Source organism: Pipistrellus hanaki (genome assembly GCF_964339955.1).
Source record: "Pipistrellus hanaki genome assembly, chromosome: 12".
NCBI lineage: Eukaryota > Metazoa > Chordata > Mammalia > Chiroptera > Vespertilionidae > Pipistrellus > Pipistrellus hanaki.
Window position 1 is genome coordinate 39,619,070 of NC_140514.1, and position 14,030 is coordinate 39,633,099.

The 14,030-nt window shown below is 57.7% G+C and overlaps 1 protein-coding gene across 3 annotated transcripts in view; it reads right to left on the reverse strand.

Annotated features, from left to right (window-relative positions):
- Positions 1 to 2,777: 2,777 nt before the first annotated feature.
- The window catches only part of SFXN5 (sideroflexin 5), a 106,868-nt gene continuing 95,615 nt past the window's right edge, over positions 2,778 to 14,030 (reverse strand). For all 3 annotated transcript variants that reach the window (XM_084901309.1, XM_084901306.1, XM_084901308.1), the window contains one exon: positions 2,778 to 5,968. In XM_084901309.1, the coding sequence (XP_084757435.1) occupies positions 5,891 to 5,968 (78 nt within the window). In that variant the 3' untranslated portion in view covers positions 2,778 to 5,890. The remainder of the gene's footprint in view (positions 5,969 to 14,030) is intronic.

A 14,030-nucleotide genomic window follows, 5' to 3' on the forward strand; every position in this document is an offset into this window, starting at 1 on the left:
ACACGATTCAGCCCATAACACGTTTCTTGGGGCTGCACTTATTGGCAGCATCCTGTCTCTCAGTCCAGGTCTCAGAGATGGAGACACCTCGAGGTGACATCCCAGATCTTCCTCTTCTCACCTCACACACTACCCTGGGTGGTTTCGCTGGCCGTTTAGCTCCAGGTGCTGTCAATAAGTAGATAACATACCAGTCTGCATATTTAATCTCGACCTGCTTACTGAGTTCCAGACAAGCACCCATTCATTGTCTCCTGATATCTCAACGTGGTGATCTTGCAGGAACCTCCACTAACTTGTAAAACAGAGCGCGTTACCTCCTCTGCAAACTTTTCTTCCTTCTCCGTTCCTTAGCACCAAGAAATGGCACCACTATCCATGTCCTCAGCTGCCCGAGCGGGGAGCTTGGGGCCATCTTTGACTCCTCCTCTTCCCCACAGCCAATCAGCAAGAGCTGAGCAGTTGTGATGTTGTCTTCACTTCTCTCCATCCCCATCCCATGACCGGGCCCAGCCCCCATGCTCCCTCACCTGGGCTGCCACAGTGGCCTTTTCCCTGGTCTCCCCAGCAGTCTTGCCAGCTTCCACGCTCCGCTCCACTCTGTTGCCAGATGAATCCTCTTCCCCACTGAGAGCCTCTGATGGCTCCCAGCTGTCCGTGGCCCTGCAGCAGCTGGCCCTCTTTCACCTCCAGGGTCTTGCCCCTGTTCTCTAACAACGGAGCTTCTGGCAGCTCAACCCTACTTACTGTCCCTCCCTCTGCCAGGCTCACCTGGGCAGAGGAGAACCAGCTCGGGTGGCAGGGGTCCACCCCCTTCCCTCACTGTCTCACTCAATTGCATGGGATCTTCAAGGGGGTGCTGTTTGCCTATGCCTGTTTACCCATTTGTCCATGTTTCTCTTTCCTCTTTTCTTTTCTTTCTTTCTTTTTTTAAAAAAAATATATTTTATTGATTTTTCACAGAGAGGAAGGGAGAGAGAGAGAGAGAGCTAGAAACGTCGATGAGAGAAACATCGACAAGCTGCCTCTTGCACCCCCCCACCCCCACTGGGGATGTGCCCGCAACCAATGTACATGTCCTTGACTGGAATCGAACCCGGGACCTTTCAGTCCGCAGACTGACGCTCTACCACTGAGCCAAACTGGCTTCGACTCTTTCCTCTTTTCATTCTTCCCTTCCTCCCATAAGGCCCAGGGAACTGGGGAGGCGGGGGGGGGGGGGGGGTGGGGGGGGAAGCCCAGATTCTTGCTCCTTGTGGGGGAGGAGCCAGACTCAGATCTTAGACAAGGCTAACAGCAGCTACTGCACCTGGGAGTGGGACATGGAGAGGGAATACTTCTTAGCTACTACCCAGAGAGTCACCGGGAAGCATGGGTGTGTGTGTGTGTGTGTGTGTGTGTGTGTGTGTTAGGGGCGGGGGGAGAGGGGGAGGTTGTGGAGGGGGGTTAGGCCTTGCAGGGAGTGGCTGAGAGGTTCCTGTTTGCCAGGCTAGCCAGAGCCATGGGGATGGTGAGATGGCAGGAGCAGCAGCAGCTCTGGGGACTGGGGGAAGCTGCTCTGAAGTTGAGGCTCGGCTCCCCAGCGCCTTGGGAAAGGGTCACTCATCACTGCCCTCATCCCAGCATTCTGACTCCCCTCTAACCAGGGCCTGAGTGGAGGAGGGAGGCCCCAGGGGCCAGCGGGTGGAAGCCACATTCCTGGAGTGTTAATGATCTCTGGGCAGGGCAGGAGCGGAGACCCCAGACCAGCTAAAAACAACAAACAGCTCCCAGGAGGGATTTGTGTCTGTCCCGAGAGTCAAGGATTTCCGACACCCGGATGGGGGTTGTGGCCGGTGGGGCTCTTAGCAAAGAAATTCCCCAGAGGCCCGGAGCCCCCTGACCCAGGAGTGTCACTTTGGGACGGACCCTTCCCCCAACCCTTTTCCTCCCCCACCCTCCTAGGGAGGCCCCGCAGCCCTGACACTGGGGAGGTGCGAGGAGGGTCTGGGTAAGTTCCTCTCCTCGCCCCTCCAATCTCCGTCCACCCGTCCAGCGAACGATGCTGTTCCTGGCATTTTATCGCTAAGGACACCACGGCTCTAAGAGAGAACATGCTCCACACACATCTGATCCAAGGAATGGGTCAATGAGTGAGGCTGGAGATAAGCTGGAGCCGGGATCTGGGCTGGCCTGACCCCAACAGTAAACCCCACCTCCCCTGCTTGGTCACCCTACGGGCGGGGAAGATGCTTGGAGGGACTCTGTCACCATCACCCCAGAGCTCTCAGGAGGCAGCCAAGGCCTGGCCCTGAGGGACTGTGGAGGAGTTAGAAGGGCAGAGTGCCCAGGACTGCTGCCGGGCACACTGTGGACATCAGGTACCTTTCCACTCGGCTCAAACCTTCCCACCCTGTGCAGCCTCTCTTGGCCCCAGGCAGTCCAGAGTGACCCCCACCACCACTCTCCCTGCTAGTCCCCTGGACATAAACAGTATGGGAATCTACCGAAATCCCTTTCCTACTCTAGTTCCCTGCAGTAAGTGCCCAGCAACCGCTCTGCAAAGGGGGTTCCTTCTGCAGAGTTTCAATTCATCCCCGTTGTCCAGCTTCCTGCCCTCTTCTGCCCTTTCCTCTACCCTTCCCTCCGGGCCCCCCAGAGGGTCTGCCCCCTCCTGAGCCTGACCCGCCTCTTCCTTGGGGACCTTCCCATAAAATCCTCGCCTGGCCATCGGCTTGTTCCCACTGTGTTTCTCTGCCCCCACCTCTCCATCCATGATTCACAAAGCCAGGCCTTGATGCTTTAAATCCATCGTTTATTGCCCACAGTTCATTAGTATTACATAAATCACACAGGTTGAGAAAGTTTCTGAGAAGGTTAAAAAGACACTGCAAAGTAACCTGGGTATGACCGAGGCCCAGGCCTGGGAAACAAACCACCTTGCTTCTGTCCACAGGCCTGTTTCCTCCCAGAACCCCACCCTTCCGCCAGGGGAGGGGCCCAGGACAGGAAACGGAACCCTCCCCCTCCTGCTCCCCAATCAGGACGTGGAACGGGATGCTGGCCATCCTGACTCAGCAGCCATCCTGCCATCTTGGGTTTTTGGTCCCTGCACATGCAGACTGCTCTCTGGAAATGGGAGAGGGGCATCCCAAGCCTTCAGGAATGTTTGAAGTCAGTGGTCGGCAAACTCATTAGTCCACAGAGCCAAATATCAACAGGACAACGATTGAAATTTCTTTTGAGAGCCAAATTTCTTAAACTTCTTCTAATGCCACTTCTTCAAAATAGACTCGCCCAGACCGTGGTATTTTGTGGAAGAGCCACACTCACGGGGCCAAAGAGCCGCATGTGGCTCTTGAACTGCAGTTTGAAGTGACCAGAAGAGGGCCAGGCAGATACACCGGAGCCGGAGAATCAGTTGCAGGTACAGCCTGCATTCTGGCTCCGCTGGGCCAGCCCTGCCCTGACTCAGCCTCCTCCCCAGACGTGAAACCATCTTCCCATGAGGCCTCCCTTCCTCTGGCCTCAGCCGAGAGGGGCTGGATGTTAAAGGAAAGTCTCCCCTCGTGGTGTTTTCCGCAGCCAGACCAGGGCCTAGCTGCATGGCTAGCCGGACTCTGTCACCGTCACCCTGAGCTATAAGGATCCTTCGCCGCCACCATCCTACCAGGAGGAGCCCCCCTTCCTCCCAGGTCACCTGAAACTGCATTTGGGAGCATGCCCGGAAATCATCTGGGGGATAAAGTAAACGGGTTATGTGATGCAGAGGCCACGGGGCTGGGCCAGGGCAGCCAGCCCAGAGGAGAGATGGAGAGATCCCATCTCTGCCAGGCCTCTGGAGGGGCCAGGGGTGGAGCTGGGGTGAGCGGTTTTGGTCCCAAGGTAAAGTGCACAAGAATAAGACCCAATGAGAGGTGGGGCGGGGTGAGCCTGGAGTGAGCTTTGCAAAAGAGGGCCCAGGCCTGCCCAGGCCCTAGTCGCTAGCATGTTCACATTATGGCGGGAGTAACTGAAAAATACCTGTCCCTCCGACACCGTGGCAGTCCTTCCCTCTGCCGCTCTGTCTTCCATGCTTGTCTCTGCCTTCTCCCGTGCTGATGGGCAGCGGCGGGCTGCTCCTTGGGAGAGTGGGGGCCCTCAGGGCTCACCCTGCAGAGCTAGTGGGGAGGCTCCAGGGCCCGGCTGGGAGGGGAAGGCAGCAGGGGCTTCTGGAGGGGTGTATGCTGCCAGTGCCTGTAGGAGACCCACCTCACCACAACCCCGCCCCCGCCCCGAGGGGAGCAGAGCCTGTGGCCAGGCCTCCGCTGCCCGCACGGCCTTCCCCTGCACGTACCTGTCCACCTCCAGCCACGCCTCTTCCCTGGAGTCAGGCACCAGGGGAGGGAGGCCCCGAGGCTGCAAGTGGAAGGCTCATTCCAGTTGGGATCAGGTGAGAGGTACCTTGAGGCCCAGGCGTCCTCTTTTTGGGGCGTTTCAGATGAGAGGTTCCCCTGTTCACCCCACCCCGGCCCCGACTTCCTCTGCAGAGCTCTCCCCTTTCCTGGCCCGCCCTGGGAGGGAGGCAGCAGCCAGCAGCCAGCAGCCAGGGGCCTCGGAGGCCAGGGAAGGGTGAGAGGCGGCATGGGGGTGTGGCTCCAGTCCAGGCATCCACACCACCTCCTCCTTCACAACTGCAAAGTGTTTGGCAAAGGTCCAGCGCTCCCAGGATTTTTTTTTTTTTTTGGGGGGGGGGACGGGGAGTCACATACAGAACAGCAGAGTCCAGGGGCTCAGGCCGCCTGCTGGCCATGCCCAAAGGGACCCGCCCCTTCCCCAGTCCAGTGTTCGTATTGGGATGCGCCCGGGATGACCAGCATCTGAGCGGGACAGGCCAAGACGAGATCTAGCTGGACGCGCAGATGGGAATCCCTTGATCCAGTCCTTCTGGTTCCAGACGTGGGGGTGGAGGCTCAGAGAAGGACGTGGGCGTGTCCAAGGTGACGCAGCCAGCCAGCGCCACGCCCGCTTTGATTCCCGGGTGGATGCTTCCTCTCAGATAGGTGCCTCGAGCTCTGGCCTTTGGACTCTCAGGCACGGGGCCCTCCTGTTCCGTGGCAGTCAGCCTGGCTCCAGCCTAATGCCCACATTCGGCCCTGCCAGCTGCCAGCCTGGTGCTGGAAAGGAAGGTCTCCCAGCAAAGGCCAGCCTGCATGCCCCCGGCTCCTGCCCACCATCATTCCTTCTTGGAGCCTCCTGCCTGGAGCTGGGGTCACCTCAGGGGCCTCCCCTATGTCAGGGCTCCATGAAGGGTGATGCCAGCCAGTGCGGCCTGGATCTTGAAGGCCGGCCACACGCAGAGGTGGCTCCCCATGGAATCTTCCAGAGACCTCTGGTGCGCCTTGGTTTCCTGGGCCACTTCCTGAGGACCTCTGTCATCGCTGGCTCGTCCTGCGAGGTGTCAACCGCCCCCCCACTTCCCGACCCCTGGGCACCCAGGGAGGCATTGGTCTTGGCCACAACAATATCTTCAATCTACCAGCCCCGCCACCACACCAGCCGGCTCTCAGGCCTCCCCTTCCTTTCACCACCCGACCACCTGCTAGCAGCATCTGAATGGCTGCAACCAAGGCTTGGTTCTGATAAAAAATAAAAAATAAAAATAAAAATAAAGTAGAAAAGGACCCTAATTCTACCCTGTGGGCACTCTACACTTCTCCAGCTTCTCACATCATTGTGCTGAGTAGAGTTTCGGCAACCCCACGTAAGGCCCAGAAATGCACTTGATTATTTTTGTAGGAAATGTGTCAGAATGCCTCTCCCTTAGGTTAACAGGTGAATAGATTAGTCTCCCTACCGCTGTGGATGGAGACCCCCCGCCCCCAGCTCCCCGGGCTGGACAAGGCTGCGCCCCCGGCCAGCCGGCCACCACTCACAGCCCCTTGTTGTACACCACTGTCCGGCTGCTGGTGGCCCGGGCAATCTCAGGCTCTAACTGGGATGTTTCGATCTGAGGAGAGAGAACAGAGGGAGGAAAGGTGAGGGGGGAGGAGAGGGGAGGGGGGAGTGGGGAGGCTGGGAGTAGCCGTTAGGACTACGCTGGAACCCACAGTTGCCCCTGGCACCCCATCTTTAATTTGTTCTGCCCTCCTGCCAAGGGGCTCACGGAATTCCTTCCTGCCCAGGCCTCTTCCTCTGTCAGAGTGTCCATGCAAGAGAGCATCGTATGCTCGGCCTCTGAGTTCTGTTATTTCTCTCCAGTACCTTGTCCATTGTGCTGCATGAATCCCTTCCCAGGGCCACACCAACAGGGCAGCTCTACCCAAACTCCTCAAATCCGAACCCTACCCTCTCGGACCCCAATCCTTCTAGCGCCCCACTCACTCACCCTGTTTGACCCCACAGACCCCTATCATTCCAGCATCCCATTTACTCTCCCTGACTGTTTTTTTTTTTTTTAAATATATATTTTTATTGATTTCAGAGAGGAAGGGAGAGGGAGAGAAACGTCAATGATGAGAGAGAATCATTGATCGGCTGCCTCCTGCACACCGCTACTGGGGATTGAGCCCACAACCTGGGCATATGCCCTGACCGGGAATCGAACTGTGACCTCCTGGTTCATAGGTTGACACTCAACCACTGAGCCAGGCTAACCCGGCTCCCTGTCTGTTTTTAGGCCACCGAGACCTCAGGCCCCAGACTCTACAGCTCGGCTTCCCATTCTCCTCCCCGTCACCTGGACGTGAGGGGCTATCACTTCAGCCCCAGGTCCTTCCCGCCCTGACTGGCTTCGGAGGACACAATCATGCAGCCTTCTTGTCTCCACTTGAACCTGACCACCTACTGGACACATTCAGCATCCAGGGTCCAGGACTTTGGCTGGATCCTCACAGTAGCCAGCAGCACCCTCACCCCCTGGCCACATCGCCAGTCACCTCGCTCTCCAGTTCTCCACCGAGGTCACCTCATCCTCCGCTCCCCCCTCATTCTGAGCAGACGAGCCTTCTCTTTACCTCAGGGGACAAAATAGAAGGCGTCAGTAGCAACCCATCTGCGTCCCATCATAAACTCACGGCCTACTGTGTCCACCTCTGCTCCACACCTGCCCTCCTGCTACCCCGCCCCTCCCCTCAGAGGTGTTCCCATAAGCTCCAGCTCCCCCTGTCCACTCCAGGAGCCCACGCCTGGACTGTTCTCCCTCTTTCCCTTCTCCTTTGCTGACTCCTGCCCTCCAGCATTTCCAGCACCTTCTGACTAAGACAGACCTCCCCTCAACCCCACGTCACACTGGGTAGCTGTCCTCCCCAGCAACCACATTTCTTCAAGGCACTATCTTCAGCCGTAGCCACCTCCACCTCCTCACCTCCCACTGGCTTTTCAACCCACAGGAAATCTGGCTTCAGTTCCCACCGCGTTCCACAAAAAATCTTTCTCTCCCAGGCCACTGCTGACCCCCCTTCTTTGTGTGACATCCGTTGGACACTTTACAGGGTCCCTGGTTGGGCCCTCTTCCCTGCTCACAGAACCTTCCCTGCGACTCCCAGATCTGAGGAGTCTCTAGCCACATTCCCCCCCTGAGTCTTGGGCCCACAACGGACTGCTTGCTACACGTTCCTGTGATGTCTCGTAGGCACCTGAACTGACCCTATCTAAAATGGAACTGAACCAACCCCTGCCCCAATCCAGCTCGCCATGCTGCCACCTAATGGTACTCTGCCCAGGGACCCTGGGGCCCAGGCATAAGGTGCCACAGCCCAGCGTTGCCTGCAAAGAACTCAGTCGTACACAGGCTGCACATGTCAGAGGCCAGACAAGGGGGCAGTTTGGTATGGACTAGGGCAGTGGGCATAGCAGAGTTTCTGGAGAAGGGGGACCCTTCCCCTGTAGTCCCTGGTACCCCAATACCCAGGCTCTGGCCATTTGAGAGGGCCAAAGAGACAAGAGCCAGGTTCAAGGCCTGGGCCTCTTCCCCACCCCTGCTCCCCACACCACCTCCCCCGTCCCCACCCCTGCTGGCCTCTGAGTTCCCTCCACTCCACCCGCTCGCCTCGTCCCCACGCTGCCACTGACACAATGCACAGCGCCCACGCTTAAAAATCTAAATGCTTTTGAAAATGTTTAACCTAGTTAGACAAATTAGCAAAAATTTGTGCAAAACAATTTAGGTATTTAAAATATTCAATGTTTTTAAAAAACTGGAAAACTGTTCTTAGCTTTCAGCTGCAAAAACCAACAAAATATAACATCCCAGCAATCTTACCATGAGGTGTAACATAACCCTTCGGGAAAGCTGTTAAACAGCTACTGAGGCATCCTGGGAAATAGCACTTCATTTATTCAAATGCACATATGTCAGGCTTTTGCACCATATGTCATTCCAAGCTATTTACAGTAATAATTAAATCTTAATCAACGTTTAACCTCTGTAAAATGTTTGAAGAATCCTAATCACCCTTCAGACTGCACTAATGAAGGAGAAATATATAAACATAAAAGGAAAATGATGCATAGATATCACGCTGGAAAGAACAGTAATTGCAAAATTGTATTTCTTTTAAATATAATCAGTAAATGATGTAAAGTAAGCCAAGGAGTATTTTAAGTTAAGACATCTTGGATGTCAGAGGTGTGAGCAGCTAATTTTGTTCTGCTACCCATAACAGATGTAGCATATTTTATTTTAGTGCCATTATTAGCAACTTCCCATGCCGGCTTTCACTGAAGCACCGAGGCCCGCATGGAAATCGCAGAGAGAGGCTGCCGCTCACCACCCCAGTGGAGGACCATGGGCCACGGCCATGGCCACGGCCACAGCCACGGCCACTCGGCTCACTCCCTGGAGAGGGGCTGGCCCCGGTGACCCTCCCAGTGGAGGCCAACACAGATCCAGCACCCCCAGGCTCCCCCGGCTGTGCTGAGGGCAGCTGGTGGGAGGGAAGCACGGGGGAGATGCAGGCAGTGGGAAGGTCCTGGGGGGAGGTGACTGGGGCACGCAGGAGCAGGGTGTGGGGACAGAGCTGGCAGGCGAGGCTCTTCCTCTCATGTCAACGCCATCAGCCCTCCAGCCGGCAGATGTTTATGGCTGCCAACGCCATGCACCAAGGCTGGGCACACAGAGCGGGAGAGAGAAGATCAGCCCGTGCCCTTGAGGAGCTCCACGTGGAGGGGAGGAGCCAGCGAGGGAAGCAGATGGATCCCAGGGAGACACAGCGCCATGGAAACTGGGGAGGGGGCGGAGTCAGCATGTACCAGTGGAAGAGCAAGGAAGGAGGACTTCTCAGAGGAGGCGGGCCAGGAAGGACATGGAGGAAGGAAAACTTGCTGGGAGGAGAAAAAGCATCGGCTGGACAGCGTGGCCTGCTTGCTGTGGGCAGTGTTGGGCCTGTGGGGTGCGTGGCAGGAAGTGGAGGTGGGACAGACAGGCACTTGAAGCCCGTGGTGAGGTGTCAGCATTTTATCCGAGGGCAGCAGGGCTCCGGGGAAGCATTCTGGGCGGGAGTGGGCTCCCCTTTAGAAAGGTCTCTCTGGTGGCAGAGGGTGCGGAGGAAGGACCGGAGGAGCGGGCGGCAGCTGTGGAACCAGAGCGAGGTGCCAGGCCCTGCCCTAAGACGCCGCCATCGCGGCTCAGAGAAGAGCAGGCGCTGGGGATCCTTTCTGAAGGCGAAACCCATGGGAGTTGGTGACCAATCCCACGTGGGGGGAAGAGGGAGGTGTGGAGAATGACTGTGCGTTGGATGACTCCTAATTCTAACTCCGGAGCTGGGTGGCTGGCTGTGCCGTTCTCAGAGGCAGGGAACATGGGAGGGGAAGGAGGAGGGGGCTGGATCAGGCAGGGTGGGAGGTGAGAGGCTCAGGGTCAGCCCTGATGGGCCTCCCAGCCGGAGAGGCCTGAGAGGCAGGCAGGTCCCAGGCTCCGGGGCTCCGGCCAGGGGTCTGGGCAGGAGGAGGAGCCGGGATGTGCGCACAGCCGGAGCCCCCGGAGTGGAGGAGCGTGCCCAGGAGAGCAGATGGCAGGGGAGGGTGCCAGGCCTGGGGAACAGGCACATGTGAGGGGCGGGCATAGGGAACAAGCCCGTGATGGCGGCCTGAGGGGGACCAGCCCAAGGAGCGGAGGCAGCCAGGGCAGAGGGTGCCACAGACACCGGGCTGAGAGGCGAGGTCTTGACCCTGGGCTTCGGTGACCTCTGGAGCCCAGATTTCCCAGTCTTCACTCAGGGCTGACCCTGGGCACAGCCTCTCACTCTGTCCTGGACCAACTCCACTGGCCATCGGTGAGGACCCCCCAGCTCTCTGGCCACAGACGGGGGTTGGCTCAGGGACCCACCATCTTGAGGTCTCATGGGTCTGGGCCACCAGGATTCCTCCCTGCTGGGCTAGCGAGGGAGGCTGGGGCAGGGACGCCTGGGCTGTACCCCCACTTGAAGATCACCCGCCTTCGATGGGAGGCTGTCTCCTCCATGGAAACCACACCCAGGGCCCTGCTAGTAACTCAATGTGGCGCAGGTCCTGGGTGAGGGCAGTGGAGCGCTCTCCAGAGTCCCCGAGGCAGGGACACAGAGTGGTGCTGTGCTCTCGGAGCCCCTGCCATCTGGGGGGCTGGCGGGTAAGACGCGGAAGCCGGTGGTGTGCGCCACGTCAGACGCCTGTGGCCACAGTGGCTCCCAGGCAGGTGTGGTGGGAGGGAGGTGCCAAGGCCCAGGGGGAGCGGGGGGCACAGCAAGGAGGGACCAGCAGCTAGTAACAGCTAGAGTAAGGTGACCAGACGTCCCGCTTTGGGCAGGATAGTCCCGATTTTTAACAATTTGTCCTGAGCCCCACGGCATTTTTAAAAAAGTACTGATTTATTAAAAAAAAAAAAAAAAAAAAAAAAAATCGGGACTTTTTTTTAAAAAAACGCCGAGGGATGCAGGACAAATTGTTAAAAATCGGGACGTCTGGTCTCATAAGCTAGAGCCCCAGGGCGGGGGCCTGGTTCTGACCACGGGAGAGCTCTGAGGGGCCACCTCTGGGAAGAGGGCGACAAGGTGGCCACAGGGAGAAGATCTAGGCCCAGGCTGCCGGGTGGGGGCAGGCAGGAACCGGAGGGCCCCTCTGCTCATCGGGTGGACTCCTCCCCAGGCACCTGAGGGAAGGGCGTGCCTGGGACGGGGAGCCAGAGCCCTGGAGAGCAAGGGCTCCAGGCCTCAGCAAGAAAGCTGAAGTCGCCGAAACCGGTTTGGCTCCGTGGTAGAGCATCGGTCCGCAGACTGAAGGGTCCCAGGTTTGATTCCGGTCAAGGGCATGTACATTGGTTGCAGGCACATCCTTGGTAGGGGGTGTGCAAGAGGCAGTTGGTCGATGTTTCTCTCTCATCGACGTTTCTAGCTCTCTATCTCTCTCCCTTCCTCCTCTCTGTAAAATATCAATAAAATATATTAAAAAAAAAAAAAAAAGAAAAAGAAAAGAAAAGAAAGCTGAAGTTATCCATCAACAGTGGCCAATGGAACCCCCAGCCTCGGAACTGGGGTGCCATGAAGACGTGGGCCTGCTGGGAGCATGCCCGCCCTGCCACGTCATAAGCATTGCTGCCCTGCTAGCATTCCGGGGCTCTGAGGCAAAGCCTGCTCCCTCACTCCGGATCGCCCCTGCCCCCCTTATCAGAGCCCCAACCCCCCTCTAAGCCCAGCCAGGCCCTGCTGCCCCATCACAGCAGCTACCTCAAGACTGCTGATTGCATCTTCCATCAGAGGCAGCAGACAGAGAGCACTACAGCTTGTATCCCGCAGCCTCCCCGCCCCAAGGCCCAGCTGGCCCCAGAGCAGCCTGGCGGCCTTCCTGTGTGGCAGGGGAAGGGTTAACCCTGAGCTATTTGCCTCCGTCCCCTGGCTCATCTCGGGTGGGGGGCCAGCGTCAGGAATGCGTTTGGGGCCACCCTCTGCCTCTGCAGCCTCTGAGCGCACACACCTGCAGCCAGCGGCCAGCAGATAGTTTACATATTTGAACCTGGAGCTAAGGTGCCGAGACATAAACAGGAAACTGGATCCGCAGCCTGCGCCCCATTCTCAGGGGCTTTTACCTACTACAAAGCACTTCCTCCTCCCGGCCCTTTTTTCTGGTGGCTTTTCTGCCTCCTTTTCAAAGGCCCGGGGCCAGGGGGCCGGGCGTGCGGCGTGACCCTGTGACATTGTTCAAAGCTGCCTCCTGCTCCCGGCCAAGGGTGTGGGCCTCTGAGGGTCCACAGGTGGCGGCGACATTGACGTGGGGTACCATGCCCAGGCTGGAGCCTGGCTGACCCTGGCACCTGGCTGACCTGCGTGCCTCAGGCCTCTGCCAGGCCTGGAACCAACGTGCCTCCTGGGCGGCCACATCCCCCCCTTTCTCTCTAGGGCTGGGGGCAGACCTTGCTCAGACACACACACCCGGCCCCACCTCTGGGGAAGTTGTCCTGACTGGTGTGTAGGGGTGTTAGGTGGGGGCTGAGGAGTAGCTGAGGCCTGAACCTAGACCCCTGGGTCAGGCTCTGGTGCTGGCTCTGGGCTCCCATGGACTTCCCAGTGAATTCAAGGCCTTCTGGAACCTTCTCCAGGGTCATCCCTTACTGGCTGCTCTCTATTTCAGTGCATTGTATGTTGAGGCTTTGAGGCCTGCATCCAGCTATATCCTCATCTTGTAAGGCTGCCTCCTCCAGGAAGCCTCCCAGGATCTTCTCAGACCAAATCCATGCGGCCACCTCCAGTACCCCTGGCACTTCCTGGTATTTCCATCTCCATGACAGCCCAGTCGTAGGCCAATTTGTGCACGAACACAGAGGTCCCCCACTTCAGCCCTGTGTGAGCCACTCGATACAGCTCGGTATTCCTGTGCCTTGTCCCTGTAGGCCCTCGATAAAAGTTGAATCAAATGGAACCAAGCTCCCCAGGAGCGGGAATTCTGTCTTAAATTTTCCCTCCTCTGCTGTGCGATGTGCACCCCGTGGATGCTCAGACCCCCGCCCCCCCTGCACCCCCTCTGCCTCCTCCCATTCTAGAGCTTTGTTCCTGAGTGCCCTCTGGCGGGCCAATTTCAGAACCATTTTCTGTCCTAAGGGCCTCAGTTATTTCATAGGTGCAGTGGGAAGATTTTCTACCTCGTGGGGTTGGGATGAGGATAAATCAAGAAACGGATGGGAGAGCCCTCGGGATGTTTAGAAAACCTACGGCAGTGGTCGGCAAACTCATTAGTCAACAGAGCCAAAATTTACAACGATTAAAATTTCTTTTGAGAGCCACATTTTTTTTTTAAACTTAAACTTCTTCTAACGCCACTTCTTCAAAATAGACACTCCCAGGCCATCGTACACACTCAAGGGGCCAAAGAGCCACATGTGGCTCGCGAGCCGCGGTTTGCCGACCACAGGCCTGTGGGGCGCTATGTAAGGGAGGCCGGGCCCTGTGGTTATCCCCGTGCCCAGCCCAATCTTGCCGCCGGGTCTCCTCGTGGCTCACACGGCTACACACGTCGCACATGCCGATGCTTTCAGTCTCCTCAACAGAAGCTTCGCACAGCCGTTCCCCACTCCCTCCTGCCCTGTCCTGATTTCTTCTAGGTGTTCTAGAAGGTCCTAGAAAAACCAGGAGGGACAGGCTGGGAGGCAGCCCTGCTAAGGCCCGTCACAGGGGCATGCGTGTGCGTGTTCACACGTGTGCCTGCGTGCACGCGCAGGTGTGGGCCGGGGGAGTGGGAAACAGGCGACATGACAGGTGGCGCTGGCGTTCCCGGGCTCCGAGCAGCTTTGCCATTCCCATCCATCCTCCTGGGGGGTCCAGTGGGCAAACTCCAAGAAAGCAGCAGGCGGGGAGGCAGCAGCTTTCTGACGGCAAAAATAGCCCTCTTCGGAGTTCAGAAAGGCCCGATGAAGCCAGTCAACGAGAGAAACCCCAAACAAACATCTCTCAGCAAAGGAGGAGACGGATTTGCGACGGGAGGGGTGGAGGAGGCCCCTGCTCTGGGAGATGGTGAGCACCTGGAGGAACACAGTGTCCCCTGGGCATTGTCTCCGGCCTCACAGCAGCCCCGAAGAGCAGGAGAAGCAGGAACCAACAAAGTCAGGG